The sequence below is a fragment of the Neomonachus schauinslandi genome, chromosome 3 (genome assembly GCF_002201575.2).
Source record: "Neomonachus schauinslandi chromosome 3, ASM220157v2, whole genome shotgun sequence".
Classification (NCBI taxonomy): domain Eukaryota; kingdom Metazoa; phylum Chordata; class Mammalia; order Carnivora; family Phocidae; genus Neomonachus; species Neomonachus schauinslandi.
Window position 1 is genome coordinate 55,575,170 of NC_058405.1, and position 20,909 is coordinate 55,596,078.

General features: G+C 38.9%; 1 protein-coding gene across 1 annotated transcript in view; it reads left to right on the top strand.

The window, feature by feature from the left end:
- Positions 1 to 3,246: 3,246 nt before the first annotated feature.
- COG3 (component of oligomeric golgi complex 3) overlaps positions 3,247 to 20,909 on the top strand; it is a 77,400-nt gene continuing 59,737 nt past the window's right edge. Inside the window, exons 1-7 of the mRNA XM_021697957.1 lie at positions 3,247 to 3,521; positions 13,844 to 13,990; positions 15,685 to 15,746; positions 16,764 to 16,929; positions 17,590 to 17,664; positions 18,913 to 19,005; positions 19,725 to 19,850. Of these exons, the coding sequence (XP_021553632.1) occupies positions 3,348 to 3,521; positions 13,844 to 13,990; positions 15,685 to 15,746; positions 16,764 to 16,929; positions 17,590 to 17,664; positions 18,913 to 19,005; positions 19,725 to 19,850 (843 nt within the window). The 5' untranslated portion in view covers positions 3,247 to 3,347. The remainder of the gene's footprint in view (positions 3,522 to 13,843; positions 13,991 to 15,684; positions 15,747 to 16,763; positions 16,930 to 17,589; positions 17,665 to 18,912; positions 19,006 to 19,724; positions 19,851 to 20,909) is intronic.

A 20,909-nucleotide genomic window follows, 5' to 3' on the forward strand; every position in this document is an offset into this window, starting at 1 on the left:
ATTTTCCTCTCCCCTCATTTGATCTCACAGCAGCTGATTAAACATTCAGCCTTGACCCAAATCTTTTCCATGGGTACCGTGACCTGCATTGCATCCCTTTATGTCGGTTTGAAGCCTCAGAAATTCCGCAGGTGAAATTAGAAACTGGCACCCACATTCAGAGGGTAATGAGAGACCGAAGACGGTGGCAGGCCACTCCAGGTCAGTAGGTGGCTGTCTCAATAAGCAAGGGAACTTACATGGGCCACCTGGGTGGCTCAGTTGTTAAGCGTCTGCCTTCAGCTCAGGTCATGATCCCTGGGTCCTGGGATCGAGCCTCGCATCAGGCTCCCTGCTCGGCGGGAAGCCTGCTTCTCCTTCCCCGACTCTCCCTGCTTGTGTTCCCTCTCTCACTGTGTCTCTCTCTGTCAAATAAATAAATAAAATAAAATAAAAAAAAGAAAATTACTTTAAAAAAAAAAAAAGAAAGGGAACTTACATATGAGGCTTGTCTTAGGCAGCCGGGAGACGAGTAGATCTCTGCACCTGCCTGACAGAATCTTAAAGTTTATATAGAGACCTTCACTGGGTTCAGTCATGTATTCAGTCCAGGTGGTCTCAAAAACATATTGCTCTCTCAAGGCTGCATCCTTGAAAACAGCTCCCACTGTGGGAGTGGTGGGCAGAAGTTACAGTCCAAGGACAGGGGAAGAGGTGAGGAGCCTTTGATGACCTAAGTCCAGCTCTCAGGTCAACTGGTGGTCATGTCTTCTTGATGATATCCTCCAACACTTTAGCATCACGAATCACCAGTTACTAAAAATATTTTAAGGAATTAAACATAATATTTAGAAGAAAGTAGAGTGATCATGGATTTAGGAAAATCTGCAATAGAAACACATTTGGGAGAAAAATATGCTTATATTTGGATGAATATAAAAGGACGATGTTTGGTGAAGAATTGACATCACAAAACTCAAGAGAATTAATTTTATTTCTGAGATTTTTGGAACTAGAGATCGGTCTGGCAAGAAGAGAGTGTGTGTTAGGTACTTTGATGAGTAGATCCACATGTCTCTATGTATCTACAAGATGATTTTCTCTAGGAAATAGTGGTGGAGTGGTTTGATGGGGAAACAATGCTCTGAAGCTGGGATGAATGATAAAAAAAAAAAGAAAAGAGGGGCACCTGGGTGGCTCAGTTGGTTAAGCAGCTGCCTTTGGCTCAGGTCATGATCCCAGGGTCCTGGAATCGAGCCCCGCATCGGGCTCCCTGCTCAGCAGAGAGCCTGCTTCTCCCTTTCCCTCTGCCTGACACTCTGCCTACTAGTGCTCTCTATCTCTCTGTCAAATAAATAAATAAATAAATCCTTTAAAACAAAAAAAAAAAAAAGAAAAGAAAAAAAACATAATTAGTAATCCCAATCACCTACATTTAGGTAATTTTAGACTTCAGAAAAGTTGCAAATGTAGTACAGAGTTCAGGTGTGCCCTTCATTCAGCTTCCCCCAATGTTACCATCTTACAAAATCATGTACAATAATCAAAACTGGGAAATTAACATTGGTACAATAGTGTAATCTAAACTGCAGACTTTATTCAAATATCTTTATTTTATTCTATAGTTTTCCCTTTTTCTGTCCCAGGATCTAATCTTGATTCCTACACTGCATCCAGCTGTCATGCCTCCCTCATCTCCTAATGTAACAGTTCCGTGGTTTTTCTGTGTCTTTTATGATTTTAACACTTTTGAAAAATACCGGTCACTTGCTTTACAGGATGTCCCTCAATTTGGGTTTGTCTGATGTTTTCTCATAATTAGAATGTAGTTTTGCATTTTTGGCAGGAATACCACAGAAGTGATACTGTGTCCTTCTCCTCAACTTATCATGTCAGGAGTTTCATGATGATGATGTTGACCTTTGTGGCTTGGTGAAGGTGATACTTGCCAGGTTTCTCCACTGTAAAATATCCGAGCCCCTCATTGCTATTAATAAATACCTTGGGGAGATCATTTGATACAGTGCAAATTTGTTTCTCCTCAAACTTTCACCCGCTAATTTTAGAACCCATTCTTAGATTTTGTCTGTCAATTATTTCTATTTTCCTTATTCTATATTTATTGATAGGAATTCCTCTGTAGAATTATCCCTTCTCCCTCATTTACTTATCCAATCATTTATTTATGTCAGTATGGACTCACAGATATTTATTTATTCTATAAATTATAGAACTTTTATTTTACAAATTATCCAATACTATATTTGTTTTTATTTGTCAAAACTACAACATGATTTAAAAGACAGAATAGTGGTTTTTTAAAGATTTATTTATTTGAGAGAGAGAGAGAGAGAGAGTGCATGAGAGCAGCGGGGAGGGGTAGAGGGAGAGGAGAGAGAGAATCCCAAGCCGACTCCAGGATGAGCATGGAGCCCTACCCCCGGACCCTGAGATCATGACTGCAGCCGAATTCAAGAGTCCAGGGCTTTCCTGGGCTTAACCGACTGAGCCACCCAGGCACCCTTGGATTGAATAGTATTTCAATTACATGTCTGTGCCATGAATTAATCCAATTCTTCAGTGTTGGACATAGATTTTATTTATTTATTTGAGAGAGAGAGAGAGAACAAGCAGAGAGCGGCGGGCAGAGGGAGAGGGACAAGCAGGTTCCACCGAGCAGAGAGCCCGACATAGGGCTCCATCCCAGGACCCCGGGATCATGACCTGAGCGGAAGGCAGCTGCTTAACGACTGAGCCACCCAGGCCCCCCGAGTTATTTGATACTATTAAAGATTTTTCATATACAAAAATCTTTGAGTTTTTATGTGTTTTCATAACTTGGTTTTCTAACAGCAGAATTATTTGGATGTTGGAAAAGTTTATACTGGTGGTTGTGATCTAGGCGGTGGAAACTGTCAACATGTCCACACGGAAATCACACGGTCCACACACTCCACCCAGACTAGACAGCTGTGAACTGAGGCTGGAGATCCTGGAGTTCAGGAGGACCTCTGCCGGCAGGGTCAGGTAACTCAATTGTCAATAACCTGAAGAACACGTAACAATAAAGTTATTGAAGTTGAGAAAGAGACTTCCGGTAGGGGCATTTCTAATTCCGTCAGGGCCTATATTCTTTGCCCGCTTCTTCTATATCCCAACCGGAAATATTTGTACCCCGTCTAGAGCCACGTCTATCCTTGCCTCGGTCCCGCCCACACACAGTGGAAGCATTTCCGGGGTCAGGTTATTCGGCTCCGCCCCGCCGCCGGTGCCTTGCTGGAAGCCCGGGCTCCCCCGGAAGTGGCCCGGGCCTGTCTGTCGGGGTCCCCACCACCCCGCTGCTGCTGAGGCCCACAGGGGCAGCGGCAATGGCAGAGGCGGCGCTCCTGCTGCCGCCTGAGGCGGCGGCAGAGCGCGACGCTCGGGAAAAGCTGGCTCTCTGGGATCGGAGACCCGACACGACGGCGCCGCTGACCGACAGGCAGATGGACTCGGTGCTGGAGCTGAAGGCGGCGGCAGAGAACCTGCCCGTTCCGGCCGAGGTGAGGTGACCTGCTGGAACCGGGCTGGGGCGGCAAGGAGGCGGGGCTGGGATGCTTCTCCGGCGCGCCCGCAGACCCCGGCCTTGCAGACTGTAGCCCGGGGGCTCTGCTCCCTCCTCCCGTTTCACGGTGGCGGCTCGGGTGGGAGAGGCCCCCTCACCTTCCCGGGCTGTCAGGCCTAGCACTGTCGGCGATCGCCGACTCTGCTCTTGGGGGGGGACGGCTGCGGGGGCGTCCAGTGGCTGGTGTTGGCTGGCACCCAGCCCTCCACCTGGCGTGGGACGGTTGGCTGGGAGCCTTGCCCTGCGCGTCTTGCCCCGGGTGTCCCTGCTATCAGCTGAGGCGTATTCCTGCTGCCCACCATCTCCCAGGAGAGGGCACCGAACCCGAAGAGCTTTGCTTCAGGACAACCTCCTTCCTGTTGGTATTCGTTTACCACCTTAATGAGTAACCCAGCTTCCTTTTTCCACGGGGGCACTTGGAGAGACACAACTTGATCCTGAGTGACGGTTTCATTCATCGCACATTGAACAATAAGCTCTCCACCAAGTACAGGTTATGGGAGATCGATTTATCTGACCTGTAACAGAGCCATAAAAATGAATTTTCTTTGAACGCTGGGTCAGTACATTAGGGAACGCTGGTTTTCGGTGTTAGTGTCAACGTTTTTAATCTTAATTAAAATATTATGTATAATTACCGCTTGTGTGATTCAGTTCAAGTAGTTACAATACCAAGAAGTACATATTATGAATTGTCAGATGTTTGGCAGGCTTTTTTCTGGTTTTGAGAGCCAGGTTTAGGATTACTATTTTATTAATAATGATGGTTATTTTTTATGTTGGAAGCACTCCTTGTACACGATTTGGAATTGTGTCCAAAGGCACATTGTTTTTAGAGACAAAGTTTTTTTTTTTCTACCCTCAAATATTAGAGGTTGAGAACTTTGACTTGAAAGTTCACTTTTTTTTTTTAAGATTTTATTTATTTATTTGAGAGAGAGAGAGAGAATGAGAGACAGAGAGCATGAGAGGGAGGAGGTTCAGAGGGAGAAGCAGACTCCCCGCCTAGCGGGGAGCCGGATGCGGGACTCGATCCCGGGACTCCAGGATCATGACCTGAGCCGAAGGCAGTCGCTTAACCAACTGAGCCACCCAGGCGCCCTGAAAGTTCACTTTCACTGTTATGTGCTCCACTGTAAAGTACAGGTGTTCTTTATTGTGTTTCTCTGTCCACCTGTAGGATGCTATGCTGAAATAAAGGAGGAAACGGGGAAATTTCTTTGGCTTGGCTATCAAAGTCTTTTATTCTCTGCATAATAGAAGTTGTTTGCTTTATAAACGTTCCAGTCTATTTATAATTGATTTGGCCTGTTACCGAAGCAGGATGCTTGGACATTACAGCGCCTGTGGGGAACATATCCACAAGAATAGTAACCCAATTTGCTTTTATTATCTTAGCTTATAAACTGTTATTGAGCATGAAGGAAAGGGGTTTGGAGGAAGTAAATGGAATCTTTCATTTTCACCCCATTTTTTTTTTTCATATTTATGCAGTATAATGCCCACATTCACCTCATGCAGTCGTTTAACATATATTATGTGCCTACTCTGGGCTAGGAATTGAGGATAGAAGGATAAGAAAATCAAGATCCCTAGTCTCATGGAGCTGACATAATTGTGATCAAGAACTTGTAAAAAAGAACAAGGTGTGTTCAGACAGTGATCCATGATATAAGGAAAACAAAAGATAGTGTGACACAAAGGGACAAGGAAGGAAGCCTAAGAAAGTGACAGTCTAATGTGAAAACTCATGATGGAAAACAAGATGCCAGCCTTGCAAAGGCTAGAGAAATAACCTTCCAGGTGGAGGAAAAAACAATGCAAAGTCATGGGTAGGAGATGAGCTTGACAAGTTCAGGGGTTCAGTGAGTGTGTTCTGGTACATGTATCTGGATTCCTACGAGAATGAAATGACCTTTATTTACCTGTCTGGGATCTTTCAGGGGAGTCATTGCTCTTTAGCTATCTACAGTCTTCATTTACCTTTACTAAAGTATTTATATGTCTGGTGGGAACATTGGAATTGAATTCTTTATCTGTTACCACTCTTAACACTGGTGCTGAAAAAGAATGCCTCAGTTTTTGTCTAGTGTATCTGTAAAGGATTTTCTGTAGTGTTTCACAATTTTCACAAGATTAATTACTTCCTGAACAACTGGAACTGAGCAGGTTAGTTGAATAGCAAAAGGCCAGCTAACGCTTCAGTAAATATCATAAAGCTGTAATAACTTCTGTAGAAAATAGCTTTCTCTTTTATGAAGGGGAACTGGTCTTATCTTGGAAAGACGTTATATCTTTTTTTTTGGTGTTAGATAAAAGAATTTGCAGTAGAGTATTAGGTAGACTGGTTTCTTGTAGCCAGGGCAAATTTTTTAGTAGTGAGGGCCTTTTTCTTTCTGCTGAACTTAGTAGTTCTTGATCAATGCTATAATAATTGATCCTGAAATTTACCTGAAATGTACTGTGACAGTGTTTTCCTTAAGGCTGTGTGTTCTTAATATATTTAACTTCTTTGAGCCTGTTTTCTTCTTTATAAAATGGGGTTCATAATAGTACCTTATTCGTCTGATGGGGGGTTGTGAGAATTCAGTGAAATCGTGTATGTAAAGTGCACATAGCAAGTGACCTGGTAGTATTATATTATATGCTTTTTTCCCCCCAAATGATTTTTTTTTTTTTTTTTGGGAAGGGGGGTACGCAGGGCCAGTAAATCTGGTTCGGGGCATATTCAGTTTGAAATAGCCAAGTTAGCAGTCGAATAACCCAGTGAGAATGAAGGAAAGTGCCTATTAACCTAGGCGAATCCATACCTGGGAGTATTTAGAACTAAGGAAGCTTAGAAGCTTACTTCCTGATAATTTTTTCTGCCGACGGTTTTGACCGGTAAAGAAAGGTTACGAGATAAGACTGTTTTAAATCCTTGAGGGTTTTGCGAGTGGACCCCAGTGCGATTCTTGAGGGTGGGGTACACGAAGGGCTCCATGGTGGGTAGCAGGGACCCGGCTGGAAGTTTACCTTCTGGAGAGCAGGAGAGTGAGGAAGCCTCCAGGCCGCCTGGGGAGGCCTAGGGAGCTGGAGGACCTCGGCATGCCCCTGTCCTAGCAGCCAGCTCTCCAAACTGGGGCGCTCCTGCACCCTGGCCCCCGGCACACCAGCTGTGGAGAGTGCGGACACAGTGCGTCAGGCAGGGGACTCACCTGCTCTGGACGGGGACTGAAGCCCAGGCCCACTGGTCCGGCCCCAGCAGGGATTCCAGGCCACAGATGCTGACCTCGGGCCATTGCGGCGGCTGGAGAACCAGGAGCAAGGCCCAGTTTGGAGGGCCCTGGCCAGGGCTGCTTACTTCTCCAGAAGAGGCGTCCTCCCGTTGTCCTCCCTCGAACGTTCTCTCTTCTTGTCCTCCCCTCCCCCCAAATGATTAATAACTTGAGAGAATAGGTTAGAATTTTGTGATCCTGAGCTGGTACAGGTGTCACTCAGACCAAAGGTAAGAAAAGAGGTTAAGTGCCTTGAGGAAGGTTCTGTGATTCCATCTATACCTCTTCAATGATTTGCTCCAATGAGAGAAAGTAACATCAGGTTTCCTTTAGGGAATGAATTGTTTAGATTATGAAAGTGATATTCTCTAACCCAGAACTGTGCAAGAAATAAAGTTTGGGAAAGAAAGGTGTATTTGTTTTTTTCCTGGGCCTGCTTAACTCGTCAGGTAAGGTTGATAGTTTATTGTAATTATTATTTAAGATGTTAACATACCATTTGCATAAACTATACAGTAGCTCTCTAGGACTGCCAATTAGGAACCTAGATCTGTGCTCTTCTCTCTCTGGTGGTAAATGTCTGCTCCATCTGGAAGCCAGCACAGTGTGGGTGAGCCAGAGGACTCAGGAGTGAATGAGTGAATGAGAGCCAGTTTATTTATTTATTTTTTTAAAGTAATTTCTACACCCAGTGTGGGACTCGAACTCATGACTCCCGGATGAAGAGTTGCGTGCTCTACTGACTGAGCCAGCCAGGAGAGCCAGGAGTGAATGAGAGGTCAGAACAGGAAAGTTTATGACACCACCATACCTCTTGATTTTCCTTTCTATTCCAGGTGCTTTGAGAAAAGAAGACAGCTGAGCAAATGTACCTAATGGGGGCATTTTCTCATACTCTTTTAAAAAGCAACTTGTTTTGTTTCTATAAAAAATTACTTCTTAGAAGTGGTCTGCATGGCTTCTCTCTTGCTTGGTTTGAGAGTAAATGGTTTTGTATTAGTGAGAACAAGGGAACAGGACAGGAAGCCTCCTTCTATTTCTGGTATTTAAAAGTCCTTATGCAGGGTGCCTGGGTGGCTCAGTCGGCTCAGGTCATGATCTCAGGGTTCTGGGATCGAGTCCTACATGGGGCTCCCTGCTCAGTGGGGAACCCACTTCTCCCTCTTCCTTCCACTCCCCCTGCTTGTGCTCGCTTGCTCTCTGTCAAATAAATAAATAAAATCTTTAAAAATAAGATAAAAGTCCTTATGCTTGAAAAGTAGTTAGTATTTATACGTAATCAAATAGAATGCTTTTTCATATATTCAGATTATGTTTACTCACAACATGATTATAGACCATATCTGGAATATCTGCATTACCTTGTTAAGTATCTAGAGTTTTCATATGATTTGGTTTTCTAAAGTAAATTAGAAGATAAATATTTTTTGGTTCAAGATGACAGACTGACCACATGTGTATGACACCCTTGGTCCTTTTGACATGACAGTAATATTTGTGTGGCACCCCAGAAAGAAAGACAGTATCAGTAAACTTGTAGTTTTGGTAAATTTATGGAAGTCAGGAAGTATGTACAACCATTTTAAAAATCTAAAGACTTAATTACAGAATAAGGTATAAATATTATTAATTTTGAAGATCTAAAGAGATGGTATAAATGACAGGATTTGAGATTAAATGTAGAAGAAAATATTAGGGAGACTCATTTCTTCATTTTACTTAGTGGGGACCTCAGATTGATGAATTGAGTGAAGACTGCTGTAAATCTGTGTTTTAGAGTTATGGGGTAACCACCAAAAATATTGCAAATGGTTAAATTGGCTAAAAGTGGGAGTTGGGGGAAGGATTTTACTCTTCCATTATAATTCTTTTGATGATTTAGAATAAAATTATGTTCATGTGTTTTGAATAATTTCTAAAGGAAGATTGATAAAAATTGCAAATTCTCTCTTTCATTCCTTCTTAAGTTCTTCATTCTGCCCTCAAATTCCTTAGGAGAATTTCTCAATTATAAACACTGGTATTGGGATTCCTGGGTGGCTCAGTCTGTTAAGCGTCTGCCTTTGGCTCTGGTCATGATCCCAGAGTCCTGGGATCGAGTCCCACATCGGGCTCCCTGCTCAGCAGGGAGCCTGCTTCTCCCTCTGTCTGCTGTTCCCGCTGCTTGTGCTCTCTGACAAATAAATAAATCTTTTAAACGAACAAACAAAACACTGGTATTGCCTTAGAGAAGAACAACTGGAAATATGGAGGAGAAGAAGGAAGACTTGGTTTTTACTTAAATAATCATTCTGTACTCCTGGACTTCTAAAATAATGGGCCTGTTATAGTTTAATGACAGACAGTTATGAATTTAAAGTGAGAGAGTAGGGGCACCTGGGTGGCTCAGTCGTTAAGCATCTGCCTTCGGCTCAGGTCATGATCCCAGGGTCCTGGGATCGAGCCTGCATTGGGCTCCCTGCTCAGTGGGAGGCCTGCTTCTCCCTCTCCTTCTCCCCCTGCTTGTGTTCCCTCTCTCGCTGACTCTGTCAAATAAATAAATTCTTTAAAAATATATATATATATATATAAAATAAGAGAGTGAAATCCATACTCTTTTGAGAGACAATTGAAAATGATGCATATTAAATGAAAAAGGCAAAGTGTGTATAGCATACTATTAAAAGGTACACTTCCCTTGTCTATATATAGGCTATTACAGGAAAGAATCACGAGAAACTCGTAACTAATAGCTTCTGAGGAAGGAACTGGATGGTTGGAGAATGGGTCCAGGGGAAGGGGACTTTTACTGAATGTCCTTTAAATTTTGTGCCATGTGAATTTATTATCTTTTCAAGTAACTATGTTTAAAAGACTGCTATGTATATTATAAATGATTCTGGAACAAGAGGAATTTTACTTTTTATCTGTAATTTGTGATATATTGTCAAGTGGTGTCAGAATTATGTGGTTTAAGACCTCATAAACTCTGATAGAATATGATTATTGCATTTTCACTTCGCAAAACCATGTATGTGGTATTACAACCAGAATTTTGACATTGATTTATATGACTTTTAAAGATACATTTAAGATCTTTTTTCTCAAAGGGATTGAATTAAGGATAGATATAGGTCTTGGTGGTATTGAAGGACTGAATTTTGCTAGGTCCTCTATGCGTTTTCAATATTTCAAATGATTGCCCTAGTGTTTACAATATATTTCTTTCTTTTTTTTTTTTTTTAAAGATTTTATTTATTTGACAGAGAGAGAGAGACAGCGAGAGAGGGAACACAAGCAGGGGGAGTGGGAGAAGGAGAAGCAGGGGGAGTGGGAGAAGGAGAAGCAGGCTTCCCGCGGAGCAGGGAGCCCGATGCGGGGCTCAATCCCAGGACCCCGAGATCATGATCTGAGCCGAAGGCAGTCGCTTAACCGACTGAGCCACCCAGGCGCCCTGTACAATATATTTCTTTAATTAGTCACAGTCTGTTTTTAAATATTATACTACTTCATGTGTGAATAAGGATCTCACATTAGTATGCTCCCAATTCTTCCTCTCTCTTTTGTGCTATTGTTATGTATTTTACTTTCACATGTTTTAAACCCATGATACATTGATACTATGTTTGCTTTTTACCTTTATCTTTCTGAGTGATTAAAAATTTTAAAAATTGTCATATTTACCTTTAATTTAACCATTTCTGGAGTGCTTTAGTTTTTTTTTTTTGTTGTTGTTTTGTTTTAAGATTGAGGTTCCCATCTGGAACTTATGTTCTATCTGCTTTTGAAGAATTGCCTTTAACATTTCTTGTAGTACAAGTCTGCTAGAAATGCATTCTCTCAGCTTTGTTTAAACAGTCTCTATTTCCCTTTCATTAAAAAAAAAAAAAATTCTGGAGCGCCTGGGTGGCTCAGTTGGTTAAGCGACTGCCTTCGGCTCAGGTCATGATCCTGGAGTCCCTGGATCGAGTCCCCCATCGGGCTCTCTGCTCGGCAGGGAGTCTGCTTCTCACTCTGACCCTCCCCCCTCTCATGTGCTCTCTCTCATTCTCTCTCTCTCAAATAAATAAATAAAATCTTAAAAAAAAAAAATTCTAGATCAAGAACTCTGGATTGACAGTTTTTTCCTTTTATCACTTAAAAGATTTGCATAATTTCTGATGAGAAGTCTGCTGTAATTCTTATCTTCATTCTTCTGCATGTAAAGTCTTTTCTCCTTTGTCTGCCAAGATTTTCTTTTTAACTTTGTTTTTCAGGAGTTTGAATATCATGTGTCTAGATGTGCATTTGTGTGTGTGTGTGTTTATGTGTGTATTCTGTTTGGGATTTGCTGAGCTCAGAACTGTAGTTTGGTGTCTTTTATTATTTTTGGAAAATTCTCAACTAAAATATTTTTTCTACCCTATTCTCTCTCCTTTTGGTATTCAAAGTATGCATATACTAGATGATTTGATACCATCCCACTCTTCTTGGATAGTGTGTTCAGTTTGTATTTTCTCACTCTGTTTCCCTGTGTGTGTTTACTGTTGGGTTATTATATTGACTGTCTTCAATTTCATGGATTCTTTAGCTGTGTTGAGTGTACTGATGAATCCATTGCAGCAGCCCTCTGTCCAGCTTTCTTTTACCTTAGCCTAGTATCCCTGTGCTTTCTGGTATGTTCTTTAAATCTGAGCCTGATCCACATCTCCCTTCCCTTTTCCCTTTTAGGTATTATGTAAACATTGATGATAGAGTTATATGTTTGAATTTTTTGTTTTTTAAGATTTTATTTATTTGTCAGAGAGAGAGAGCACGAGCGCACAAGCAGGGGGAGTGGCAGGCAGAGCAGGCAGAGGGAGAAGCAGGCTCCCCACTGAGCAAGGAGCTTGATGTGGGGCTCAATCCCAGGACCCTGAGATCACGACCCGAGCCAACGGCAGACACCCAACTGACTGAGCCACCCAGGTGTCCCATATGTTTGAATTTTGTCACAGTCTGTTCATATAGAACCAAATTTTATTCCTAGTGAGATATAATTTTATAAAAATAGCTTATGGACTGTTCTGTTCCCAAGAGGCACTCTAGATTCTGATTTATAGATTTACTTACTCTGTTGCTCATAAATAGGAATAATAAGAATAATATGGTAAATAGTAGTAGCTCAGATTTATTGAGTGTTTACTATCTGGCAGGCATTATGCTAAATACACATAGTATTGTCTCTGGGGGGTTACCTCCCCCTCTCCAAGGAGGACGCTTTTGTTGGTAATTGGGCTGGTTGCACAGAGCAGGAACAGTGTGACTGTACAGCCTCTCCGCCTCCAGACTCAAAACTGGAATTGAAATGAAACAAAGGCCCTTTTACTTTCTGAACCCTTGGTGGCAGCACACAGTTGCTGGTGATACTTCAGACTCAAGATAGTTTCTCACCGGATTTGAGAAATTTAGTTTTTTACTGTGTCCTTTTATTACTGAGGTATTATGTCACCATTCGGGAAGAGTTTACATGAATAAGTGGTGCCCTTAATAAGATGTATTTACACATACCCATGACCTCCTGGCTCTTGAGTCAGACTCAACTCATTTGTGGGGAGAAGGCAGACGAAGACCTTCTTGAACATTTTGGTTTTTTTTTTTTTTTTTTTTTGGTCTGCAGCTTCTCAGCAGTTTAGAAGCCTGTTTTGCCACACCTGTGTTTTCTTTTTTTCACAATGGCTTCATGATACAGATACTGGAATTCTTTTTATCTTTCTTTTTTTTTAAAGATTTTATTTGAGAGAGAGCGTGAGCTGTGGGGGGGGGAGGGCACAGAGGGAGAGGGAGAAGCAGACTCCACCACTGAGCAGGGAGCCCCATGTGGGGCTCAATCCCAGGATCCTGAGATCATGACCTGAGCCAGAGGCAGACACTTAACCGACTGAGCCACCCAGGCGCCCCAGATACTGTAATTCTTATTTTATAGAAAAGAAATTGGGGATTAGAAGTAATAAGTAATTTGCCCATGGTCACAGTGTATACGTGAGCAGGAGCAGGGTTCAAACCAGGCTGCGTTATAAGGTGCTTTACCTTACCAGAAGGGATGGCTCCACTTGAACTCGGGTACAAAGGGTTGTATTTCTAAATTAGTGATGGTGCATTGTGCATCTAGCTTTTTTTTTTTTTTTTAGCTTTGAAGATCAAATACTATCTTCAGATGAAAGTTTTATATCTAGGAAAACAGATGGGAGCAATTTCCTAAGGCCCTGGGTCAAGGTTTTGTATAGGTGGGCTTTAAATGTTACGCCCTGAGGAATAAAAACTGGAACTGAAATGAAACAGGCCCTTTTACCTTACCCTGCATCCACACTCCATTTATTGTAGGTTTAAAAGTAGCATGTCTGTGTGACTATAGGTAAATTAACACCTGGACTATCTTTAGTAGTGGAGAACTAGAAACTATTGTAGGTCTGATGGCCTCAAAGTGAGGCCTTGTAGGTGGGGCTCTTCTGAAACTGATGGGAAACTCTGAAATTCTTTCTACTCAGTTGTAATTTCAAAATTTGTCACCAAGGTGTGTGTGAAGTGTGCCAATGGTAGAAATGGCATAAGGAGATAATTGATAGTTATTGATATTTGATAACTATTGATAGTTAATTCTTGGGTGTGATTTATTTTCTGTTGGTGCTCATTAATCAGGCCAAGCTCTTTTGTTAGATCCTGGGAAAGGCAAGCTACTTTCCACAGCATACAGGTTTTTGCCTTTGGTGCCAGTTCACAAGAGGTTCAAGTAGGAAAATGTGTATTGATTAGCACAGATTCATGGCCAGTATTAGAAATGTAACTCAAAAACCTGACTTTACTAGTGGTGTGATATCACTATCACATTTATATTTTGAGACTAGCATTTAATAGAAAGAGCCTCGTTGTATTATTATATGGCATTTATTAACCTCAAATGATTTAATAGAAAACATTTCTTTCTCTGTCAAAACAGTGAGATGGAATAACTTGTTTAGAGAGTTTTCAAGTTATTTAAATATATTTGTGGCTCTTTTTTTTGAAGCTTCCAATTGAAGACTTATGTAGCATAACATCCCAGTCGCTGCCCATTGCACAGACTTCAGTAGTACCCGAATCTACAGAAGACATTCTCTCGAAGGGTTTCACTTCCTTAGAAATGGAAGAAGAAAGAATTGAAACTGCGCAGCAGGTGAATGGCAGTGTTGTTGCTAAGGGCGTTTGATTATTCTAAATATCTCAAGACAGGGCTAATAAAAATGCTCTAATTAAAAGTTCTGAACATTTGAAACTATAGTTAACATCAGATCTTTCTAGAACAGTCTTGATTTTGTGTTAGCTATGGCTGTTTTGTTAAGTGTTGTAAATTAACCTATTGCCCAATTATACTTGAAATACAGATAAAGATACGATATTCCAAGTGTGGATGTTGATAGCTAGTCATTAGGGTTTTAATATTCCATGCACTTTTGACTTCCCCCAGTGTATATGTTAATGTGTCCCCCCCAGCATGCGTGTGTGTGTGCACATACTCGCACATGTGCGCACACACCCCTCTGCTTGTTGCTATGTAATTTCTTTTTTTAAGAACCTAAGTGTTCTCTTTAGGTGAATCCTTATAGTTATTTTTCAGTAGTTTACATGTGTAATCTTCCCTTGATTTTTATTTATTCCTAATTATAAACCTAAATGTATAGCAGTTCCTTCTGCCACTTCCCGTCTCTTCTTTCTGCCCTGTAAAAATCAAAGCCTAGGGATTTACCAAGTAAAACAAAAAGCAAGCATGCTGAATTGCATATGTAGTAAGTCAAGAGGCGGTGCTGCAGAGTGAAAAAGAGCTCCACCTCTTGAGATAGGCCACCCTGGATCTGAAAGTCACTTCCATCACTTACCATCCTTGTGAGTTTAGGCAAATTACTTATATCTTAGGCTTTTAGTTTTCTAATCTGTAAAACAAGGATGATTGTATACCCATCTCATGGGGTTTTTCTGAAAATTAGATAATGCATACCCTGTATGGCAGGCACACAGTGTCCAGTAAATGATGGCTAAGGTACTTGGCAAGCCTTGTATCTTGAGAGAATAAAGCATACCCTTGACTTCAAATCCCACTTGAGAATTATAGAAGATAATCTTACGCTGTGTCAATGACTTATTTGGACTATTTGGAAAAAAAAAAAAGTCATCTGGGCTAAATTTGTACCTATGTATCTCTCTTTAAATTTTTTAAAAAGCTAGTATATTGAGTTATAATTTATACACAATAAAATATACTCGTTTTAAGTATTTTGCTTGATGAGTTTTGACAAGTTTAACTACCACTATGATCAAGATATAAAACATTTCCATTATCCTTCATGCTTCTTTGTCAGTCTTCTCCACCGCTTTTTAGTAATATTTTTCATGACTTATGATATAGGTGGCAGGGCCATAACTCAAACCCAGGTTTAGCTGATACAAAAATTCATGTTCTTAATCCACTCTGTTATATTATTTCAGTTTATATTTTTTCATTTCTTATTAGATAACATTAATATTAACATTTACCCAAAAACCCTAAGTTACCTATTCAAATTGAGCAAAGTAGCAAATGGGCATTAGCCTCTTAGGAAGAAATATATATTTTTTACATATTGTATCTTTAATACTCCTCCTTGTTTGACTCTGGATATGACCAATGTTTTTAATATCCTTTGCTTTTCCTAGCATGTAGATATTGATTATGGAATTAAATTGTTATCACCTGGTTAAAAGTAATTACTAATGTCTGATCCCCAAACAATAAGACTTAGTGTATACCCTTTTTACTTGCTGTTTAGCATGTAGCCACTTTTCATTTTGTCTGTTTTAGTTTTGTTGACAATATAATACTCTTTATTTTTCCAGTTTTTCTCATGGTTTGCAAAGCTGCAAACTCAGATGGATCAGGATGAAGAAACTAAGTACAGGTATGTGGTTCTTGAGTTTGTTGGCTATCCTGATTTTTAAATCATACTCATCTGCAGCATTTCGTAATCTGTGTCTTCAAACAAAATTAAGGTACAAAGAAAGTTCCAACAGGAACATTTTCTTTAAAAAGAGCTAGAGAGAAATTGTGTGATTTAAAAAAAATAGTTATATCATAATAGGTGAGGAGGTACAGACATGGTTTTTAGATAATTCTAGAAAGGTTTGGGTTCAAGTGGGAATTTTACAGGAACTGTAAGAGATATTTGTTGCTTTTCTTTAGAAGTAGAGACCCAAGAGATTTTAGGGATGCCCACCTAGACTGGATGTAACTATGTTGTTCTGTTTGTTTATAGTGTTAGCATGGAAGAAATGATGGTGCATATTTCTAGCTGATTTGGGGACTGTGGGTTGAATAACTGCATTTATTTAACATTTATTAGGTGTTATTGCTAGGCAGTGTGTTAGGCTCTTTGATACATAATTCCACTTAATCTTTATAGCACCTATGTGAGGAAAGGTATTATTTTTCCCATTTTACAAATGTGCAAACTGAGGCCTGAAAGTATTAAGTAACTTGCCTAATGTCATAGAGAGTTGGGCAGAGCTGGGACTTACACTCAGGTCTTCTAATTCCAAGTCCAAAATTCTTTCCATGACATTACACCATCATGGGATTTTTGGCATACGTGACCTAAGGGATTGACCTATTCCATACTTTGGATGGCCCTAGTGTCCTAGTTTTTGAAAGTTGGGCGGGTGATTTCTTGCCTTACATGTGAAAGGCCAGCTTGTGGCTTCAAGGCTGACTTCTTTTGTTGCTTATAGTTGCAGTGATTTCCTTCTAAATTACTCGAAAAGGTGTTAACATAGTTTTTGAATATAATAAGCTTTAGTGAATGGTCAGACTTCTCTTCTGAAATTCAAGCATTTGGGGAAAAATGAGACTTTGTTGTTTATTGACTCTGCTTATTGGGGGAAAATATTATTGCCAATCCCCTTTTGGTTCTGTTTTCTAGACAGATGAGGGATTACTTGTCTGGGTTTCAGGAGCAGTGTGATGCTATATTGAATGATGTAAACAGTGCTCTACAGCATCTGGAATCATTGCAGAAACAGTATCTTTTTGTGTCCAATAAGACAGGAACCCTACATGAAGCCTGTGAACAGCTCCTAAAAGAACAGGTAATATGGAGTATGGGAAAGGGTTAGTGATTGTATTTAATATTTTATTTTTAAGTAGATGAATAGAATTTAATTGTAATTTCTCTACTTTCTCCAAGTATATATTGAACTCTGCTCTGTATGAGGCCTTGTGCTAAGCATGCAAATTGTTATATTGTCAGACTTTTTTATTTTAAATAAGCTTACACGAGTGAACTAGGCAAGGCAAGCTTTCCTATGTTTTGAGCTGTTACATCTCAGCCCAATTTCAGAGTGAAGAGCATACATTAGTTTGCTCTGTGCATGCTTTACTATTGACACTTCAGACAAGCACAGTGATTGTAGTAATGGTGGGGTTTATGAAAAGATGAACTGATCTAGATTGCAGTTAAATTTATGATTTAAAGATAGAACACTTAAGTTACTTTATCTGAGTTTTCTCTGTATTTTGAGTTCTTTTAAAAGGCAATTATTTATTGTTTTATAAAAGATCATATGTAAGTTTCTGTACTAATCATTGCTTATTAGTCCATAATTGCGGAAATCTTTGAGCATTAGTCTGAAATCTTATGTCTAACATAAACCTATCTGTCTGGTATAAATCTATTCATGTAATTTTGAGACTGGAGTGTTGATTCTTACGTTCTTACGCTAATTTTTTATTCTTTTAAAAAACGCAAGTCGGAACTTGTTGATCTGGCTGAAAACATTCAACAAAAGCTTTCCTATTTTAATGAGTTGGAAACTATTAACACAGTAAGCATGGTTTTTTACTTTTTGTAAAGTTAATGACCTTATTTTATATTTCCCTTTCTGAATATAATTTTTAAATTTATAAATTGGCCTGAGTGATATTTGAACTTAATAGTTTGCTTGCTGATAGATATTCCTCTTTGTACCTGATGGAGATATCATTACCAGTTCAGATTTTTTCAAATATGATTTAAGTAGTAGTTCTTAAGTTATATTATTGTTATTAAAATCTCTTTGTCAGTTACCACTTACAGTATCTTATTTGTAAGCTGTGAAGATTGTAAGAAGAAATATTAAATTTTAAATCTTGCTGTGGTTGTGCTATTAGTAATCAAAACATTTTTTGAATTAATCTCATGTTTAATTTGAAGTATAGTCCTTATAATGCATGCCTGTATCACAAAATAATAGTCTCAATTAAAACTGCTGTGTAAATTATAGTCCTCTGTCTTTCTGGTTCATAAATCATAATTACTACATATAAATTATTAAAATCATTAAATTAATCATAATTATTATGGTTTACTACAGAGTTAGAAAACTAGGAGCTAGTTAACAATGGAATACAAGGAAATCGTTCATTGCCAAGCTATCAAGATAAATAATTGGCTGTTTTTTTTACATTTTAACATACATTACTTATATTTTTGTATATTTATATTATATTAAAGACGTATGTTATATAGTTTTATATATTCTAATGTGTAGTTTTATATATTAAGTACTGAACGTTTATGTTATGTATTACTCATATTTATACTTACATTATTATTGTATATATTTTTATAAATGCTTACTTATATTTTACTTATATATGTTTTACTTTTGTAATATGACTGCTAAACATAGGTATGACTGCTAGTTAATCCTTTAACCTTTAGGACATCACCAGTGTTTGAAAGTAGGAAATTTGTATATGTTATAAAGTACTAGAAAATGGGAAATCGAGGTAGTTGATGTGTTATTTTAGTATAACATTGTACAGTGGGGTAATATAAATATTTGCTAATTTATGAAGAGCCCCCTTAAAGCTCATTAGGAATAAACTGAATTAAATCAGTATTTTTTTTTTGTCCTTTCTTTATTATTACACGTGGGCTATATTTGAGGATATTTTGGTGATTCTTACAATGTAAAGATATTAGTATGACTGTGTTATAGCTTAATGGGAAATATGCTAAATCTAATACATAATTTTCAATTTTGCCTGTATATTTTTTGTGAATTAAGATTTTTTTTTTTCCCTTAAAGAAATTGAATTCTCCTACGTTGTCTGTTAATAGTGAAGGATTCATACCTATGCTGGCCAAGTTAGATGATTGTATAACATATATCTCATCACATGTAAGTCATGGTATTTCTGTATGTTTGTAAGATATAGTAACATCCCTATTTTATCATTTCTTATGCTTTAAAGTAATTATTTCTTCTGAAGGGAAAAATGTGTCTGTAATATAATTGAAGAAAGACTGTAGTAAATTCTTAATCATTGTCAGTAGTGATGTAAAAAAGTACTTTCAGCTGCTGAGGCAACCCCTGGAGTCGAAAGAGGTCCTGGCTGACACAGTTTTATGCTGCCTAAAAGGATGAGTGATTTTTAGGCTGTTGACTTCCTAATGTTTTAGATATTTCTTTGACAAACAAAAAGTGTTACTTGGGAGGAAATAAAGGAACAGGCCCTTTGATTTAATCACCCTCTTTCTGTCCCCCAAGGATTTATAGCTGTACAGGTTTCCCCCACTATCTGAAAGTAGAATGTTCCCATGAAACCTTTTGTAAGCCAAAATGGCATAGAGCGAAGAAGCAGTTACCATTTCAGAAAAGTGAAAATCCTCTTTGGATTTCTTTTGGTTAGTGAGAACAGGTACGATTATAAGTCTTTTGTAAAAGCCAAATGGCGTGAAGTAAGCTTTTGGTTGGGCGGGTGCGAGGGAGGGGCAGCCTGTATTCATCTTTGCCGAGCTTACGATCTGTATAAGACCATATAAAGGACAGGTTTGTTTTCATAGTTTACTCTGCCTATGTTTGTTTTCTCTTTGTAAATCTTTCCCTCTCCTTTACAGCCAAATTTTAAAGATTATCCTGTATATTTGCTGAAATTTAAGCAGTGTCTTTCTAAAGCTTTGCACCTTATGAAGACATACACTGTGAACACACTACAAAACCTCACAAATCAGTTACTAAAAAGGGTGAGTTAACTGGTGAAGTGTTTTTTCTTTTCTTTTTTATTCATTTATCTTCCATAATCTAAGTGTGAGATGACTACTTAGTAACTCTAAAAACTTTTTTTTACCTTTTGTTAAATAAAATTATGCATCAGTTTTATTTATAATAGAAAAAAATGTCTGTATTATATCTGTCCATCAGAATCTTATTTTCAAAGAATATTTAATAGTGTGAGAAGTACTCAGTACTATATGGTAAGTACTAAGATTCAAACTGTTTGTCACTTAAAACATTTTCTTATCTAATTCATGAAAATATTGGAAGGAAATACACCAAAATGATAAAAGTGGTTCTGTGTTAGTGGTGGGATTACATATGATGGATACTTAGAATTTTTTTCTTTATGTATGATAGATAATTTTCTGTGTTTAGCAAATGTATTTTTATTGAGTGCCTTCTCAATGCTTGGCATTGTACTGGGAACCGTACAGTAGCGATAAGGAGCCAGTAAGGTCCCTGGGCTCATGGGGCTTATGTTCAGGAGAAGTAATCATCGAAGAAGGAAACAAAAAAATTGATCAGTTACAGATGGAGCAAGCAAGCTAGGTGGAAATTGAGCAGAGTGTTATGTTAGAAAAGTAAGAATACAGCTAGCTAAGATAGTCATTGGACACATTTCTTTCATAAAATAAAATCATAAAGATTATACATTTTATTTTGTGAGCTCACTTTCTAAAGAACATGGAATATCTTCTTAAATTTTCAGTTTGGTTCAAAGCCACTGATTTTGGGGTTGCAGTTTAATGTTCACATTGCTCTTAGCTGGTATGAAGGCCAGACTATATAATTTTTCTATTTTGTAAAATTTTTATTTTATTTTATTTTTTTATTTTTTATTTTTTTAAAGATTTTATTTATTTATTTGAGAGAGAGAGAGAGAGAAACAGCATGAGAGGGGAGAGGGTCAGAGGGAGAAGCAGGCTCCCCGCTGAGCCGGGAGCCCGACGCGGGACTCGATCCCAGGACTCCGGGATCATGACCTGAGCCGAAGGCCGTTGCTTAACCAACTGAGCCACCCAGGC